Consider the following 17531-nt stretch of genomic DNA (forward strand, 5'->3'; position numbering starts at 1 on the left):
GCAAAGAAAATAATTTGACAAAATCAGTTTAACTTCCTGAGCTTTTTGTTTTTTTGTTTTGGGTTTTATTAGCATAAACCTTCAGGAAAGATTATATAACTAAAGAACTGCGGAAGTAAGTATATTTCTGCCAATAAATCTGCTTTAGCATTATTATTACTTGCAAGCTCTTGTTCACAATTTCTGATAACCTAAGATAGTAATTGACATTAATCCAATTTGACACCTCCAGGTGTGATCTGGAAATCTCAAACTGATCTGCAAGACCAAATCATAGTCTCCTAATATAAAATTGACATAAGCCAAAAGTTAGCAAGGAAAGTAAGTCTAAACTACAATAAGTACACTAGCTGTAAACAACAATAAGGTTCTTTAGCCTGGTGTCCCCTTTGACAAAATAGGATTCCAGCCAGAAGATAGATTAATAGAAGCTTCTGTGGCGCAGTGGTTAGAGTGCAGTACTGCGAGCTACTTCTGCAGCCAGCTGCCTACAATTTTGCAATTCAAATCCCACCAGGCTCAAGTTGACTTAGCGTCCCATTCTTCCGAGGTGGGTAAAATGAGGACCCAGTTTGTTGGGGGCAATATGTTGACTCTGTAAACCACTTAGAGAGGGCTGTAAAGCACTATAAAGTGGTATATAAGTCTAAGTGCTATTGCTATTAATACCTATCTATGCATAAGTAAAGGATAGGCTCCCACAGGTGCAAGGTAGAAAGAACCTTAGCAAAAGGAGAAATCACTTTATATGCAATTCAAACATAATGGGTTTGGAATCTGTTCTTCAATTGGCTAGCAAAATTTAAGTCAATAAGTATCTAGAGAGCATGCCCAGCAACTATATATGGATTGTGTTCACAGCATTCCATAATATTCTTAGCTTGTTCTCATTAGTGACCAATTGAATATTCAGGAGGTGTGGGCTTTCTCATATTATAATGAGTTTGCAGTTTATTAAAGTGCAACTTTTGGGGCAATTTTTGCCCCTGGCCAGTTTGAGTCGGTTCTTATTAGAATTTCACATTCTTGCTTGCAATTTCAAAGAAACTAGAAATAATAATCAATGTATTACTGAAAACAGTTTTCTCTTACTCCCATTAAGAACCTGTCCACTTCCTCCTCTGAGAGTCATTGTTGTTTCTGTTGTCATAACTATGTACAAGTGCTGAATTCGCTTTGGTGAATCATTATCTTTTCACAGCTTTTTGCAGTCTTTGCATTTGCAACATGTGGTGGCTATTCTGGAGGACTGCGGCTCAGCGTGGACTGCGCAAACAGGACACAGAGCAACCTCAGCATTGACATAGCCTTTGCCTATCCCTTCAGGTAAGACATTATTATTCTTTGACACCAGAATGTCAAGGTTTAAGTTGTAGGAGACAGCAGAAAAGGCTGCCATGGACAACTTACATTGTAGGACTCATGTATCAAGGCTGAAAAGACATGGACAACCAATAGATGGCAGCAAAGAGATAAAAAAAGGTAATTTGGGTGCCCTCTGGTGGTTAGTTAGAGGATTATCAAAACAAACTAAAAACAAAACAAAAGGAGAAATGTTTCTCCTTTTGCATTTTAACATGCAAGAAGGGACAGGAAAGGAGAAAGGGAATGAGGAAAGACAAAGAAAAAGAAGGAAAGAGAGCAAGGAAGGAAAAATGAGGAAAGAGGAGAAGGAAGAAGAAAAAAGAATGAATAGGGAAGGAAAAAGAAGAGGTAAGGAAAAAGAAGAAAAGGAAGGAAGGAGATTATAATAAGAGTGAAGGAGGATCTCAGGAAAGTCCTGCCTTAGCACTTGGCCACCACAGGTGCCCCTGACATGAGTCCCATGTCATGCCCATGATGGGCATGTCCACCCTGGCCACGCCCACCATGGAAGTGCCCCCCCCCACACCCTCCAGCCCTCCGAGGTCAAAAACAACTCTGATGCGGCCCTCCATGAAATTGAGTTTGACACCCCTGCTATAGTGACATTTCAGAAATAGGTATGGTTATATTTAGATAAATTGATGTTTTGTGATTGATCATGTTCTATCATGGTAGCCATTTGTAATAAGTCCACAGAATATTCTCATAATTCAGTTTGTGCCAAGAAAATTATCTACCAGTGGTTTAACATTACATGCAAAAGCAATTAAATCTACTATCCTGCTTAATCCTTTTTTAAAAAAAAGATTCAGAGGATCAGCTTTATAAAGACTGAAATAAATGGAATCCTATAACATTTTTTACTCTAATGTGACTACTAATATGTATTATATATCATAGGCCTAGTTCACAGGATAATCCCAAGTGAAGCAGAATTGTGCCAAAGCAATAAACATTTTAAACCCACTGGTTGTAACACATAATACCTCAACTGGCAGTTTCAACATAAAATGGGGCAGCATGGATATTTTAAAGATAATCATAAGCTGTCTGCCATGTTTCAAACTATAATGAAATATCTAAGGAAAAGAGACTCAATACCTTGCAATAGAATTAATGCCATAGAATTAATTCATAGAATTGCTTGTTTAAAAGAGTACTACCAAGAAAAAACCTCTTTCCATAACTTATCATTTGCCATTTTGCTTTTAAATTCCACTTGTGTTTTTATTGGATAGTAATGATATTCACTAATTGTATCTGAGCAGTTAGCAAACCCATGAATTTTTTGTAGGGATATTTATGGTAGACTTAAGCTCTGCAAATTCGTAGTGGGCCTTTATTACAGATTTTCTTTTCCTGCTGGCTTTGCTATTCTCTGCAGACTTTTATATCTCTTTTTTGAAATTCATGAAAAAGGCTCAGAAAATTATGCAAATGTATAATTTGATGCCCTTCCAAGCAGGTCATTTTCAGGAATGTGTTTTACCAAAGAAATATTTTGGAGGGATAAAAGCTCTTGTACTATTTTTTAAAAATGCTTTTTGGGGAGGAAATTTTTTTAAAAAAAGAAGCTTGAAAGTTAGCCATATATTTTCTGATTCAGATGTACACAGCACTGTTTAGTAAGCCAAGAAAAGTAGAGAATCCCAACATGCTGCAAAGCATTTTTCTTTTGAATATAAGGCTTTGCACAATCTTAATTCCATGTGTTTCTTCCCTTTCCATACTGCAACTGAAGATTGTCCTGAGTTTTCTTTATATCCAAACCAGGAAGCCATGATTTGGTCAAGCTAACATGTTTCTTGTATCCTTACAATTTATATTGACTGTTTCCTAGTATGACTTGATTGCTTATTGTACCCTATGACTATTATTAAGTGTTGTACTTTATGATTCTTGTCTCTTGATGAATGTATCTTTTCTTTTATGTACACTGAGAGCATTTGCACCAAGACAAATTCCTTGTGTGTCCAATCACACTTGGACAATAAAGAATTCTATTCTATTCTTAAACTGGTTTCAGAACATTGTAAAGTATTTCAGATTTTGTGTTTAGGTGTATGAGTGTTTCAGGATTTTGTGCGTGTATTTTGTTATTGTGAGAACAATCATTACCTGCTGCCTGAAAATTATGGTTAAATAACTCAGCAGGAGAAGGGAGATGTAAAGGTAACTTTTAAAAAGATGAATATTCGGAGAAAATGCATTCACATTGCATCTATGAGTAAAAGGAATATATAGACGTTATGCATACAAAATGTGACTATTAAAAGAAAAATAGGTATATGCTAAAAAATATGTATATTTTTAATGAAATCATCTTTTAAAAACTCAGATTAAGACAGAAGCAGACTAAACTGAACCTAAATTTGAAAAAAAAAATTGACACTGAGTTTTTAAAACTAAAATGTGAATAACTGAATCAGCCCATCTATGGCCATCTATAGTTTAATGTAGTATGCAATTTTGGAGCAAAAAAAACTTCAGTATAAAATTTGCTTGAAGAAATGCTGCTTGTTTTGAGATTCAATAAATAATTACAGCCACAACATGTCAATTTCATTAATGAATATCCCAGCAAGAGGCAAGTTTTTCTTTCTGAATAGGGATATGTTTATTGGGAAAGACAAAGCCAGTCCAATATTTCCATTATTTCCACAAACCCATGTTCTATCACTCAAAGAAACAAAGAGATAAACTTTTCTTGCAATAGCTCATCACGTACTTCAAACATGGAAATAGCTCTCTTGCAGACGAAAATTCTTTTTTTAAAAAAAATCTGATGAAATCAGCATCATTTTTGCAATGAAAGCTCCAACCTTTGTAGGAATGTGTGATGTCACAATGCCCATACAAAATGGATAAAACTTGCAGTACAGTGATATGAAGGCTGCCGACAACTCTCTTGAAGGCAGAGCAGATACTTAGGGGTGAAATGAGAATTCTGCATCTACCATCCCAAACCTATTAAACTTCTCAGCCTAGCAAAAGCACAAAGAGTCACCTCTATTAAAAAAGAATAGCACTCCCTCTCTTCTGACACAATGAATGACATGTTCTCATCTGGACACAGATTCACATTATCAGTTGTAGTCATAAACTTAGGATTGCTGTGTTTGGTTGGTTGGTTGCTTCGTTGACATTTGGCCGGAGAGGTCAGCCCTCGTAAAATATTAAGATTTTTTATGGATCAGTATTAAATTATGACAAGTTTCACCGATGCCTATCATTTTGCTAACCTAACAAGGATGCTTATAGCTTTGGTTCTGCTTTCTCATATTAGGTCATATTGAATAGGAAAGGGCAATTGAGCAGTTGAAAATGCCAAAGGAAGAGTAATGTAGATTCAGAAGGATCCTTCTTACAGATTCTGCACAACAGGATGCAACATTCATCTCTTCCCTCGATTCATTTTTCAACCTCAGCTTGACAATTTCAAATAAGACCGAACAGCTTAAGACAAACGTATGTGCAAAAGCACTCAAATTAATTTTTAAAAAATGGCATTGTTGGGCCCATGAAGTGACATGGCATTGTGGAAAGACAATCATGAAAGCATTGACCTATTCCTTGCTGGCCATCCTGGTGGGATTTTTTAATATAATTAGTCAGCAATGCTTCAGATCTCCAGGCCTACTGATGCATTATTGAGCAGAGATGCACAGTTATATTGAGCTAAACAGAAAATCGAGGACCATAGGAGAAGGTATAAGTAATAAGAAACAGAAAATGGATTCCAATCTACAATTCTTAAGTAGACCAACAAATTAATGGGATCCGGTGAATCTTCTCACTGAAGTCTTTTTTTGTTACTGACATCTATAGAATATTTTTTATTACAAAGTATATAGATGTCCCACTTAAATCCCTCATATTCATCCAGGGCTTTTGTAACAAGGAAGAGATACTTCGAAAAGCCTTTCACATAATTAAAGGATTATCTTCTCTGTTTCTCTTAAATACAGTTCCTAAATTGGAATGGGCGAAGAGGGATACATTTTTTATCCTTTTTCTTCCTCTGGCATCATTGGCCAATTAGGGAACTGGAGCTACTATTTAATTCTTCGCTAGTATAATATTATTTTTTTAAAAAAATCAAGTGTTATAGAACACCATTAATTGTACTGTTTATGGATTGATAGAAAAACAGCCAAATGTATAAGATTTCTTTGATATACAACTTCGGCAATTAATTGACTGACTCATAGGACCTAACAATATCAGCATTGCTTGGCCCAACTCCATTTTTCATTGTTTGAGAAATGAAAGATTTAAGAAACATCAATAATTTGGCAAATAGACTGATCTCCAAGGAAACTTTGTTTTGACATTGATAAAACAGTGCATCCAACATACATAGCAGAACATTTTTGAAACCTGGTTTGAAATCTCTCTCTTTGGGGATTCAACCGAACCCATGAAACTAGGTAAATGTGAGGCTGTTCTCTGCTCTCTCTGACTTCCAAGCATTCAACTGGATGGTAGACTCCAGAGCTGAGGACAAATAAAACTCTCTTCATGAACTGACACCCTGGATGTTTTACTCAGAGTGAATAGGAGGAGGACGAATATGCAAACTTCTCCAGCCATTTCCAAGTCTTTAGGCTTTGAAGAAGGCTAATGTGACATTAATAAATCAATAAAGACATTATCCAGAAGAAAGCATTCATTTGCATTGTTTTGAAATGTAGGAGAAGATAACTAAGCCTAAAGATTTTTTTTTCATATCTGCACAGGTGAGGAATACTAGGCTCTCCAGATGTAACTGGATGAAGTTCCATCAACAAATATTGGTAACCAGCACATATAACTGAAATAAACATTTAGGTAAAGTCTTAGTGTTGAGTTTGACTCATGAAGTCTATCTGTTCACAGGTAGTATTTTTTTCCTGGCAACTGCATAGAAGTGAGTTGTCATTGCCTCCTTTCAGAATGTATTTTTATCTCTACATTTTGCTTACAGTCCTGGTACTTCCTAGAATGCTTGTTCAGTTTCTTCAAGGTCAGCCAAAGTCAGTTAGTATCTGCATGACAACTGGATACATCATTTTTCCGTATGGCGGAATGATTTGGTATTAACACATTTTCTTCCTTATTGCAACTTGAGGGAACGAGTGAGTTTGGGATCTTGAAAATGTTCCTGGGAAATCGCTTTTCCTCTTCGACAGTGGTTGGTCACATCAAGATATCCCAGAGCATATCTGTGCCATTTTGTGAAGTATTCATATTAAGTATTAGTTTTGCATTATTACAGTTTTTGTTATCATAATAGGAGCTGTGGTGGTGTAGTGGTTAGAATGCGGAATTGCAGGTTGACTCTGCTCACTGCCAGGAGTTCAATCTCAACCAGCTTAACTCAGCCTTCCATCCTTCCGAGGTTGATAAAATGAGGACACTGTTGGGGGCAATATGCTGACTCTGTAAATCACTTAGAGAGGGCTGTAAAGCACTGTAAAGCGGTATATAAGTGTAAGTGCTTTTGCTGTAATAGCTAAACAAGTGTTCGCGTGTGATAACTAGACTTGGGCCACTTAATTGGGTACAGCTCATGTCTCCCTGCAGTCTGTGAATAAGCTTACTGCTGAGAACTCACTTTTTTTTTAGCTGAGTTCAAGTAGGATAATTATAAAGGGAAAATGGACTTTCTCCTTCTACACCCAGAATAAAATCCAAACGTACCTGCAGTTGCAGAGAAATCTATTGATGTGAAATACCATTTCCACATATACACCCCAAATATCCATCTATAGCTGGTTCACCCACCAGGGACTTACCAGTTTTACTCAAGAAGTACAAAGGGTCAACCATTGGTACAATATCTACAAGTAGAAGTAGAAACAGGGGAATACCTGAGTTTATACAAAACACAACCTTGATGAATGCATTCAGACTAACTATAGTCAATTTGTGTTTTCTGATATAAAATGAAAGGTTTTTAATTCAGGAAAACATGTGGGACTTTGATAGCTCTCAATCAGAAAGACCGTTAATACAACTTGACTGCCGGTAGGAAAAATCTTCTGAAAAAAAGAGGGCATATCTGATTCTGCAATACATCCAGAAGGATAATGAGTGGGGAATTTTTAAGATTAGTTCATCGCTGCTATGAATGCTGCCAAATTGCTGGCTCTATCTTGTCATTCTGTGGGAAGAATAGGATGGCACAGAGGGGGCATTAAGCTCCATGTCACCCTGCAATTTAAAACAGAAAGGTTGCCATTGGATAATACCAGAAGATGCAGTGAAGTGCAATGTAATTTTATGACTATTTGAAGTAAATCACACTGTGTTCAAGGAGATGTATTCCTCCAATAATTATTTTTAAAAATTGGCACCTAAGAGACATAGCACACTGAATACATTATTTTTAAATTTTGCTAAAAACCAGAGGGGAAAATGCAATAGAACTATAAATAGCAACCTTAGGTGCAGCTCCCTGATAGAGCTGTGGAAAAAGGAGAGGATGAGTTGAAATTCATTGGCTGCCAGATGGTCTGGCAACATTTTCAGACCAAACAGATGTGACCAAATAGCTTTCCCCAGATGTATATGCCTTCTAGATGAGTTGGGCTTTCCCCCTTATAATTTCCAGATGTGGCATTTGCCATGCTGGCTGGGGATTATGGAAATTGTCCAATTACCTCTGGAAGGAAGATCTTCAGGTTGAAGAGGAAAATGATACAGCATCAACAGCTGCTTACATTTATCTTCATACATTATTTTCTTGTAAAGCTTTCTATTACCTCATAGACCTAATTGGAGACACGAATTGTTATAAATTATGAACAGTGGGATTAAGCATGGTTCAGTGCTAGGTTTGAGCTAATTAGTAAGGAAAAAAACTAGCCGAGCACATCCATAAACACCAACTAGCAGTCAGAAGATATGATGAAAACTCCTTAATCTCACAGGACATGGATAGACTCAACCATAGTTTTAACTGGGAAATTGTAAGCATCCTAGTCTCAGCTATATCCAAAAATGCTAGGGAATTCTTGGAAGCTTGTCATTCAGACAAACCAGCCATCAACTGACATATAAAGATAAACCAGATTTACACACCATCCAAAAGAGATAATAAAAAGCTAAGAAGGAAGCAAAAAGATCAAAATACATTCTCTCTCACAGCCAACACCCAGATAAACAGGGATTGACATCAGATAAACAATCAAACCGAAAACAATATTCTAATCAAGGAAGTACCAAGGAAAAAAAAACATCACTAACACTTGCAAGTTACTGTATATAAACAAGGAGCAAATGCCATCCTCCAGAGTCAGCTGATTTGACTATGACCATGTAGATTGCTCTTTGTGGATGACCTGTGGTAAGACATGGAAAGTACAACTGCCCTGGTTTTGTTGGACCTCTCAGTGGTATTTTATCTATCTCTGTGGTACTTCACCTTTGAGTGCTGAGAATGGGAGGCATTGGTTTACAGTGGTTGTTCTCTTTCCTGAAGAGGTGGTTGCAGTAGGTGGTAGTACGAAGAGAGAGGTCATGCCCTTGACTTTATTGTTATGAAATCTACAGAGTTTAATGTTTCTTATTTAATGATTGTATGAAACTTCTGGGTGAGGTCATCTTGCAGCACAAGGTCAGGTAATTATCAGCATGTTGATGATACTCAGGTATATATAGAGATGGTTGCAATCGGTGGTAGTAGGAAGAAAGAGGTCATGCCCTTGACTTTATTGTTATGAAATCTACAGAGTTTAATGTTTCTTATTTAATGACTGTATGAAACTTCTGGGTGAGGTCATCTTGCAGCACAAAGTCAGGTAATTATCAGCATGTTGATGATACTCAGGTATATATAGAGATGTTGTGGAAGCTTTGACTTGCTGTCTGGAGTTGTTACAGCTTGGGTCGGGATGAACAGGCTCAGCAAGCTAAATTAGCTAAGGGTTGGATGCCTTCCAATACCAAGGATATTCTATATATGGCTCTGGACAGGGTTCCCACATCTCATGCAGAACATGTTTGTAACTTTGGTTCTCCCTCCCTCCCTCCCTCCCCCCCCCCTCTATTTCTCTCTCTCCCCTTCCTTCCCTCCCTCCCTCTCTCATTCCTACTTGGCAGCTACATCTAGGAAGGCCTTTCTACATCTTTATTCAGTGTCATTCCTCATCCTTGATGAGGTTGTCCTCATGATCACTCATGTCTTTATGACTTCTTGTTTGGACTACAGCAAAGTGCTCTACATGAGGTTATCCTTGAAGAGTCACTTTGCAGAGTGAGATGGGTGGCATTTAAATTAAATAAATAAACAAGATCATATGGAAAGTTCAACTGGTCCAGATGTAGCAGTTCATCTAGTAAGGAGTCCTTGGTGCTCTCTGAGCTCGGTTGTTTCCCTGCAGATGTTTCATTACCCAAACTAGCAATAGCACTTAGACTTATATATCACTTTACAGTGCTTTACAGTCCTCTCTAAGTGGTTTACAGAGTCAGCAATCCGGGTCCTCATTTTCCCCAACAATCCGGGTCCTCATTTTACCGACCTCGGGAAGATGAAAGGCTGAGGTGAGATTTGAACTGCCAAATTGCAGGCAGCCGGCAGTCAGCAGACCTAGCCTGCAATACTGCATTCTAACCACTGAGCCACCATGGCTCATACTAGGTAACAGCATCAGTGCAAGCTCTTCTAGTGATGGAATCTTCTATGTTTTCCCATGTAACACTGTGAGAGATAGTAGAAATGCAGGGGATGACACATTTAGTTATCCAAGAAGAGGCAATGAAGTCTAGATATAAAAGGTATGAAAATAATCTGTTTCAAGGAGACCACCAACTTAATTAACCCACTATAATTGAGACTGGGACTTTACTCTTACAGTTTTCAAGGTTATTATTTTTGCTCCAGACTAATATGAAGGATACCTTCCTGAAATCTGTATCATTTTTATTTCTTTGGATTTGCCAACTACATTGGGATTGACACATATCTATATTGTGAGAGCTGCACTGGTTACCAGTTTCCTTCCTGGAATAGTTCAAGGTGATAGTTGCCACCTTTAAAGTCTGACATGGCTTAACATCTGGATATATATGGGACAACTTTCTCATTTCAACTTCTGCCCACAAAATAAGATTAGGGAAGGGACTTTATCTAGGTCCTGTCTCCTAAAGCGCTTCTTCTTTATGGACCACAGAGATAATTCCCTGTTCCTGAGATTAGATTCTGCCCTTTTTACATATATATATTACATACATACATACATACATACATACATACATACATACATACATACATACATATGTTTACTTGAACTATTCCAAGGAAGGAAACTGGTAACCAGTGCAGCTCTCACAATATATATGTCAATCCCAATGTAGTTGGCAAATATTTTAGCAAGCCATCAAAACCTGGCTTTTCAGAGAGTCATGGGACAGATTGGTGGTGAGAGGGATCATCCTGCTGTGAATTAGATGTTGTAGCTGTTGCTCTATTTTGTGAGAAACATTGTTTTCTTTGTAACGGTGCATTGCTTGCTTTTGTTAGATTGAGTGGCACATACATTGTAGTAAAGTAAATTCAGTCACTTCTCTCAACCCTTTTTCAACTTTCTGAATAAAGCTATGTGTCAATTTACACATTTGCCGCCCTCTACTCAGTGGCTGTTGTGGAGAATAAAACAGTGAATTGAACCAACTCAGAATAGCAGCCTAATAACCAACTCAAATTCATAAGGTGGTTGGAGTAACAGCTGTTTGAAATTTCATGGGGATCTAAATAGTGAGGTGATAGCAAAAAAGCTACACAGGGTTGCATATGGAGGAAGCAGTCCTATTTAACAAGCTTTTATGTCAGCAGAAAATTATATATTCAGAGCAGCAATTTCCTGTGACTTTTAGAATGACATGGTACTTACTCTTGATGCTAAAAATGTTCCCTAGATGATTCAGGGCTACTATTGCTTCAGCTCCTTTTTGGTAATTTGTGTCACCAAAGTGCTGGATGACTCTCTCTTTTATCCTTCATCTGCTCCTTCATTTCTAAGACTTCAGGGGTTTTTAAAAGCCAAGAATCTTCACGGACGTATGATTTGCTTAGGGAAGGAGGAAGACAAGGGACAATACTAATAGTAGCCATCACAGTAATTCCAGCGGTGCTACTTTTTAATATCAGCTCTGTGTTGTCTGTGTGGTTGCAAAGAGTCAACAATGAGTTGATGATCCACCATCCATCCATCCATCCATCATCACTGCACTTCATTTCCTCAATTGCCATGGCACCATCAAGATGATTGGCAACAAAGCACAGTAGTGGAAAGCAATAAATGATGTAGCAAATAAAATAATTCCTTAAATCAATCAAAAAGCCATCTGTGCAAATAATCTGTTTATAATAACATTAGGGAATAAATGGCAGAAGTATTTTTGATATGATAAAAAAGGTACATAGAGTTCTGACTATACACACAGACACACCTGCATTATACATACATATACAAATATACACACATAAACGTGTCTATGTGTACACAATATTTAGAGATACAAAGGGTCCTGAGAACCAAATGAGTTTAAGCTGAAATATGAGTGGATACAGGAAATAAATACTTTGGGTGAATTGTGTTTGTGGTTTATTTGATGAGGCTTATCCTTCTGAATTCTTTTGTTTCTTGCTTTTATAGAGAAATAATGGTAAGTTAGTGAACTCTGGCTAGATTCATACATTATACAAAGCCATTAAGAGTTTTGTTTAATTCAGCTACAGTGGTTTTGAGAGCAGTACTACCCATGTCCCATTAGGTCATTGTTTCAGAGATACATCTTTACCAGATTCCTGGATGCCTTCAACAACAGCAGGTCTTTTAATGCACTGTCTTTCATGGAAAAGTTCTTGAAAATCGGTTCGAATCCCTAGCACTTTGTAACAGAGTGAGCTCCTGTTACTTGTCCCAGCTTCTGCCAACCTAGCAGTTCAAAAGCATGTAAAAATGCAAGTAGAAAAATAGGGACTACTTTGGTGGGAAGGTAACAGTGTTCCATGCACCTTCAGCGTTTGGTCATGTCAGTGACATGACAGTGGAGACGTCTTCGGATAGCGCTGTCTCTTTGGCTTTGTAACAGAGATGAGCACCGCCCCCTAGAGCTGGAAATGACTAGCACATATGTGTGAGGGGAACCTTTACCTTTACCTTTTATTACATCATAAAATGTTTTAGGATCATTTTTATGTCATAAAATGTTTAATAAACTTTGCCAGATTTCAAGTCTAGAGGAGTCATAGGTTCTGGATTTTGGATGCATTCTGCATCTTCGCCCATTTGAGGTATTTTGGTTCAAAATTGTTTCCCTACAATGTACTATTTTGCCCAGTTAGAGGTTACAGACACAAGACTTTTAGCAGTATAATGTTGAGTTCGAATCTAGATCTTAATAAAGCATCATCTGTAGAACTTTTTTGCATGCTTCCAGTTAGTGTAGAAAAGAGTGGGATGGTTTTTTTGGAAGTGTAAACAATCCTAAATTCCCTCAAAAAATTCCAAAAGCCTGCAGCATCTGATCAATGATATCCATAACCAACAGCAATGATGCCATTGCGTAATACTTGTGATATGATGGATTCGAGTTATAGAAAAGCGGTTTCTAATGGAAGGTTTGAAAAAGGAGCCACAGTAGCTTGACAGGGGAACAAGTTACCCAGTGTTTAAGTGTCACCTTGGCACCTACTTGTTTGTATCCATTTTACAAAATTTATAACCCAGCTCAATCTTGACTACTTTGGGGTGGAATACAACAAAAGTCAACACAAAAATTAAAATAAATATAAATAATGTAATATAATATCATAAAAATCTAAGCACCAGTTATAATGTTTAGACACCAGTTGAGGTCTTCTACACCTATCTGGTTTAATCCAAAAGTGATATCTAAATGGATATTGTGAGAAGACATTTCACCCCAAACTGTCTAATTGGCATGCCTTAGCATATAAATGGGGGAAAACATTGAGCACTGAGCCATCCCACTATGGAATTCCCAAATGTTTGAATACTGACCCTTCATGACCACTGACTGAAACCACCCATCGATCTACTATACAACCACTGGAGTAGAATTTCCATAATACTGTACCCCAACTCTCAGGCCTTTTAGACTATCCAGAAGGATCCCATCATGGACGATTTCCAATATTGCTAATAGAGCTAACAGCCAAGAGGGACACATTCGTGATGATCTTTGACCAGAGGCTAGATTTTCATCTACAGTCTTCAATATTTCTCCATCATTTTTGCAAGGACAAAAAGATGAGAAAGTGTGTAAAAGGGATCAGAATCAGCCATGTACAATTTATTCAGGAGAAGGCACATCACCACCTGTTTTAAAGCAGGAGGCATTATGCTATCCTTTAAAGAGATGTTGATAAGTTCACAGAACTACTTCTCGCCATTTAACGAAACCAAGGGGAACATGGAATGAATGGCAGAATTCAAACTACAGAGGACCTTATCCATTTCCTTGGGCTCCACAAATTCTAAATCCTAGATCCTAGAAATGTACATGTTTCAAAATAGTTACAGCAGAAATGCTTGAATTAGGATTCCTACCCTGAGTACAGGCTTGAATACAGTTGCCTAAACCCCTCTCCCAACTTTGGCATTGCATGGTTCTCCTTTTCCTTTTATTGCAGAATGGGATCCTATGTGTATGTAAGCTAGGGTTGCACTCCATCTTATCCAATCCATGATCTAATGAGCCATATAGAGCCAAACACCACATGCAGAGGCAAACAAGGCAATGTTTGTGTTTTGTGTTTGTTATTCTCTTTAATAACTGACCTTACCAGTAGGTTGGCTACATTCTGACTTTGCCAGTTGGTTGGCTACATTCAACCTTGGAAAGAAAGGTCTTTGAAGTAGCCTTTAAAATGTTGTGCTGTAGTTGGCTAAAGAGCTGACCCTCTTGTATATGTGCAAGTAGCAGATACCAAATCATAGAATGTTTGAATAACACTTGGAAGGGCATCATTCAGGGGTGAAATTCATCCACCTCACACTACCTCGGGAGAGGTGGTAGGGACAATTTGAATCGGTTCAGAGAGGTGGTAGGGACGATTTGAATCGGTTGGCCAAGGGCCCTTAGCCACCTGCCTTTTTCCTTTTTGAGATTCTCACCTTCACGCCCACCTTCTTCCTTTTAGAAACTGCGTCCCACCATGCCATGCCCACAGAGCCGGTAGGGAAATATTTTGAATTTCACCCCTGGAATCATTATATCAAGGACATTTGAAGTGCACATGGAATGTACCTCAATGCTCTAGAAAGTATATCCAAACAATGGATGGAAACTAACCAACCTGGAATTAAGGAGGAACTTCCTAATAGTGAGAACAATCAACCAGTGGAACAACTTGCCTTCAGAAGTTGTGGGTGCTCCATCACTGGAGGTTTTTAACAGCCACTTGTCTGAATAGGGTTTTCCTGCTTAAACAGGGGGTTGGATTAAAAGACCTCTAAGGTACCTTCCAGCTCTGTTCTGATTGATCCAGGGGACTAAACTGCTTTCTGATTCCAACTCGCTTTCTTCTTATTCTCAATGTTAGGTTGTACCAGGTGAATTTTGATGCTCCCACCTGTGAAGGAAGACGAGAAAAACTTTCACTAATAGGCGACTTTTCCTCTTCTGCGGAATTCTTTGTGACTATTGCCGTCTTTGCCTTCCTCTATTCCTTGGCAGCCACCGTAGTTTACATTTTCTTCCAGAACAAATACCGTGAAAACAACAGGGGTCCTTTGATTGTAAGTACACATTCAACCAATGCTAACACCTTTGTCCTTGTAATTGAGGTGTCTGTCTAAGTTATCTCTCCCATTGGGTTAGTTAGAATTCTATTGTCATCTGATATACAGGTTTTTCTATTTCCTACTTAGATTTTACACTCCTTGATTAGTGTTGTTTAGAGGGTTAGTCGGTGTTAATTGGTGGTATTTGGAGACTGTTATTGAGAATCAACAGAAATAGTTTGAAGGCAAACAAAGTTTGCCCAGTGATGTTGACAATATAAACCAGGTAGACATTGTTGGCAAAAAAAAAAAAAAAAAAAATCTGAGAACTACCATTCATGATTATTGTGTCTATGCTGACAGCAGTTCATGCAGATACACTGATCTTATAGACCTTGGTTATGAACATTTAAGAAGAGTAAATACTCCTATTTGTCCCTTTCTACAGATACTACAAATACTATGAGAGACTTTCAGGGGGTGATACAACATCTTATCTCCTTTGAATTTCTATCCATGGCTTTATAGATCCTGAAGAGACGTAAATTTTTCTACTGTCGGAAGAAATATCTTTCTGGGTTCAGTTCCAAGTGAGGAAAAAGACACTAGAAACATGGTGACTGCTTGAAAAGATGGTTTAGTGGTGGACAGGATCACATGCCTGGAAGCTCCTGGGTGAAAAAAAGGGAAGAGATGCTGAGAATCCCTGGGTTTTTATGCCTTCTGTTGGGATTTGAATTTGAGCTTATATTCTGATTGGTTGTCCGACTCCCATGGGGCCATGCAAGGGCAACTTTGTAGGCTGTCCTGAGTCCCAGGCTTGGTTGAGCCTTGCTGGAAGATGATGTAATGAAAAGGCTTTGGGATTCCCATTACGAGTCTGCTTGAAAAAGGTAAATCTTTGTTATGTAGAATAGACTGGGCCAGGCCTTAATGGCCCATTAGCAAAGGTAGGGGGTCTCTCTGAGTTTCTACTTCTCTTTTAGGGGAAATATTCTGCCTTTTTAATATATCCTAAAATATTTCATTTTCCTAGGAGAGGGGTGGGTTTTAACTTCCAACACTACACAATTGGAATGTTGCTTTTTCCCCAAAAATTTACAGATTTTTTAAAAAAATAAAAATGTGCTACTGATTTTCTTAGATTACAATCTGCTTTGTCCCAAATCTGAGAATTAGTCCTTATAAAAATGTATATGTTAAATATATTTGGCTTTTAAAAGGGAAGTAAAAAAATTAGGTTGTTTCATTCAAAAACAAAATCCATAACTGAGTAACACTTTCATAGGGAACAGCCAGAATGGTATAAAGAAATATGAAAACTTTGGAGATTTCTGACTAAGCATTGCCTAAAAGCAAGTCTTAATAACAGTCCTCATTACAGAAATCTGAAGGAAAACAGCTGAAGGGATATTGTCAAAACGGACATGATTGTATTTATTGTTACAGAATTGCTTTATCTCAAACACATTTATAAGTGTTATAGAATAGAAAATGGTGCTGACATTTTGGTTTAGTCAAAAATAATTTATATACAGTAACTATGACCAGCAGCATTATAACCATACACAGACACCTATGAATAAGAGATCTTAAATATCTTAAAATTAATCTAAAGTTTTTTCTGTTTGTCTGGGATCGGTATTAATGGGTGTGCAGATGTATATTGGCTCTCCAATTACTATCTAAAAGGGGCAGTAGGTATCTATAACTATATATGAAAACTTCATTCAAAGAAGCTGTGTAGCTGCCATCTCCAGGATCTTTAACTTTACAAGTCATTGTTCGATGTTTATTTGAACCTTCAACAGGCAGCATTAATTACTCATAAAATTATATTCTTCTATTTAATATGTGAAAGGCATTTCTACATCATGCATGGCAACTAACCTCAAGCCAATGTTCTTTGCCATTGCTGTGATTCCATTCTAGTCAGAAAAAATAATTCTGTTGTGACAGAATTTTAACATCACTGTGTTTTTATCCTTTTGTCATCATTTCTAATCCTCAAATAGGAAATAAACAGTAGCAGTAAACTAGAAAAGCTCTAATGGTGACATTTTTATTGCCTGCAATCCACAAAAATAATTGGATGAGTTATACTGCCTTGTAAAAAATCACCTTTATGTTTTTGTAGTCTCTGAGGGAAGCTAGCACTGATAATCACGCTATAAATGGGAGGTTACTTAGGCAGTTCACCCAGCTCTAAGAAACTCAAGAGTAATTCATATCATAAATGGCAACATAAACTCCCCCACCCAAAAAATCTGATCTTCAAGCTTCAACTGAGACTGTCCTTCACCTCTCAAATCTGAGCCACATTTTTTGGCGTCCAGACAAAAACCCAAAACAACATTTGCCCTCCACTTTTTCCTGCACACACAGAAAGATAATACTACTGATTGCAACAAGGTGATTTTCATCTGA

At 37.6% G+C, this 17531-nt stretch overlaps 1 protein-coding gene across 3 annotated transcripts in view; it reads left to right on the forward strand.

Moving 5' to 3' along the window:
• Positions 1-17531, forward strand: part of SYNPR (synaptoporin) — a 172416-nt gene that overhangs the window by 147766 nt on the left and 7119 nt on the right. For all 3 annotated transcript variants that reach the window (XR_015741592.1, XM_026721176.2, XM_087923605.1), the window contains 2 exons: positions 1202-1326; positions 14924-15119. Coding sequence is in view for 2 of the 3 variants with exons in the window: in XM_026721176.2 (XP_026576961.1) it covers positions 1202-1326; positions 14924-15119 (321 nt within the window). In the remaining variant the exon portion in view is untranslated. The remainder of the gene's footprint in view (positions 1-1201; positions 1327-14923; positions 15120-17531) is intronic.

This window comes from Pseudonaja textilis, chromosome 2 (assembly GCF_049901715.1).
Source record: "Pseudonaja textilis isolate UNSWEBS1 chromosome 2, rPseTex1.2, whole genome shotgun sequence".
In the NCBI taxonomy this organism is placed as follows: domain Eukaryota; kingdom Metazoa; phylum Chordata; class Lepidosauria; order Squamata; family Elapidae; genus Pseudonaja; species Pseudonaja textilis.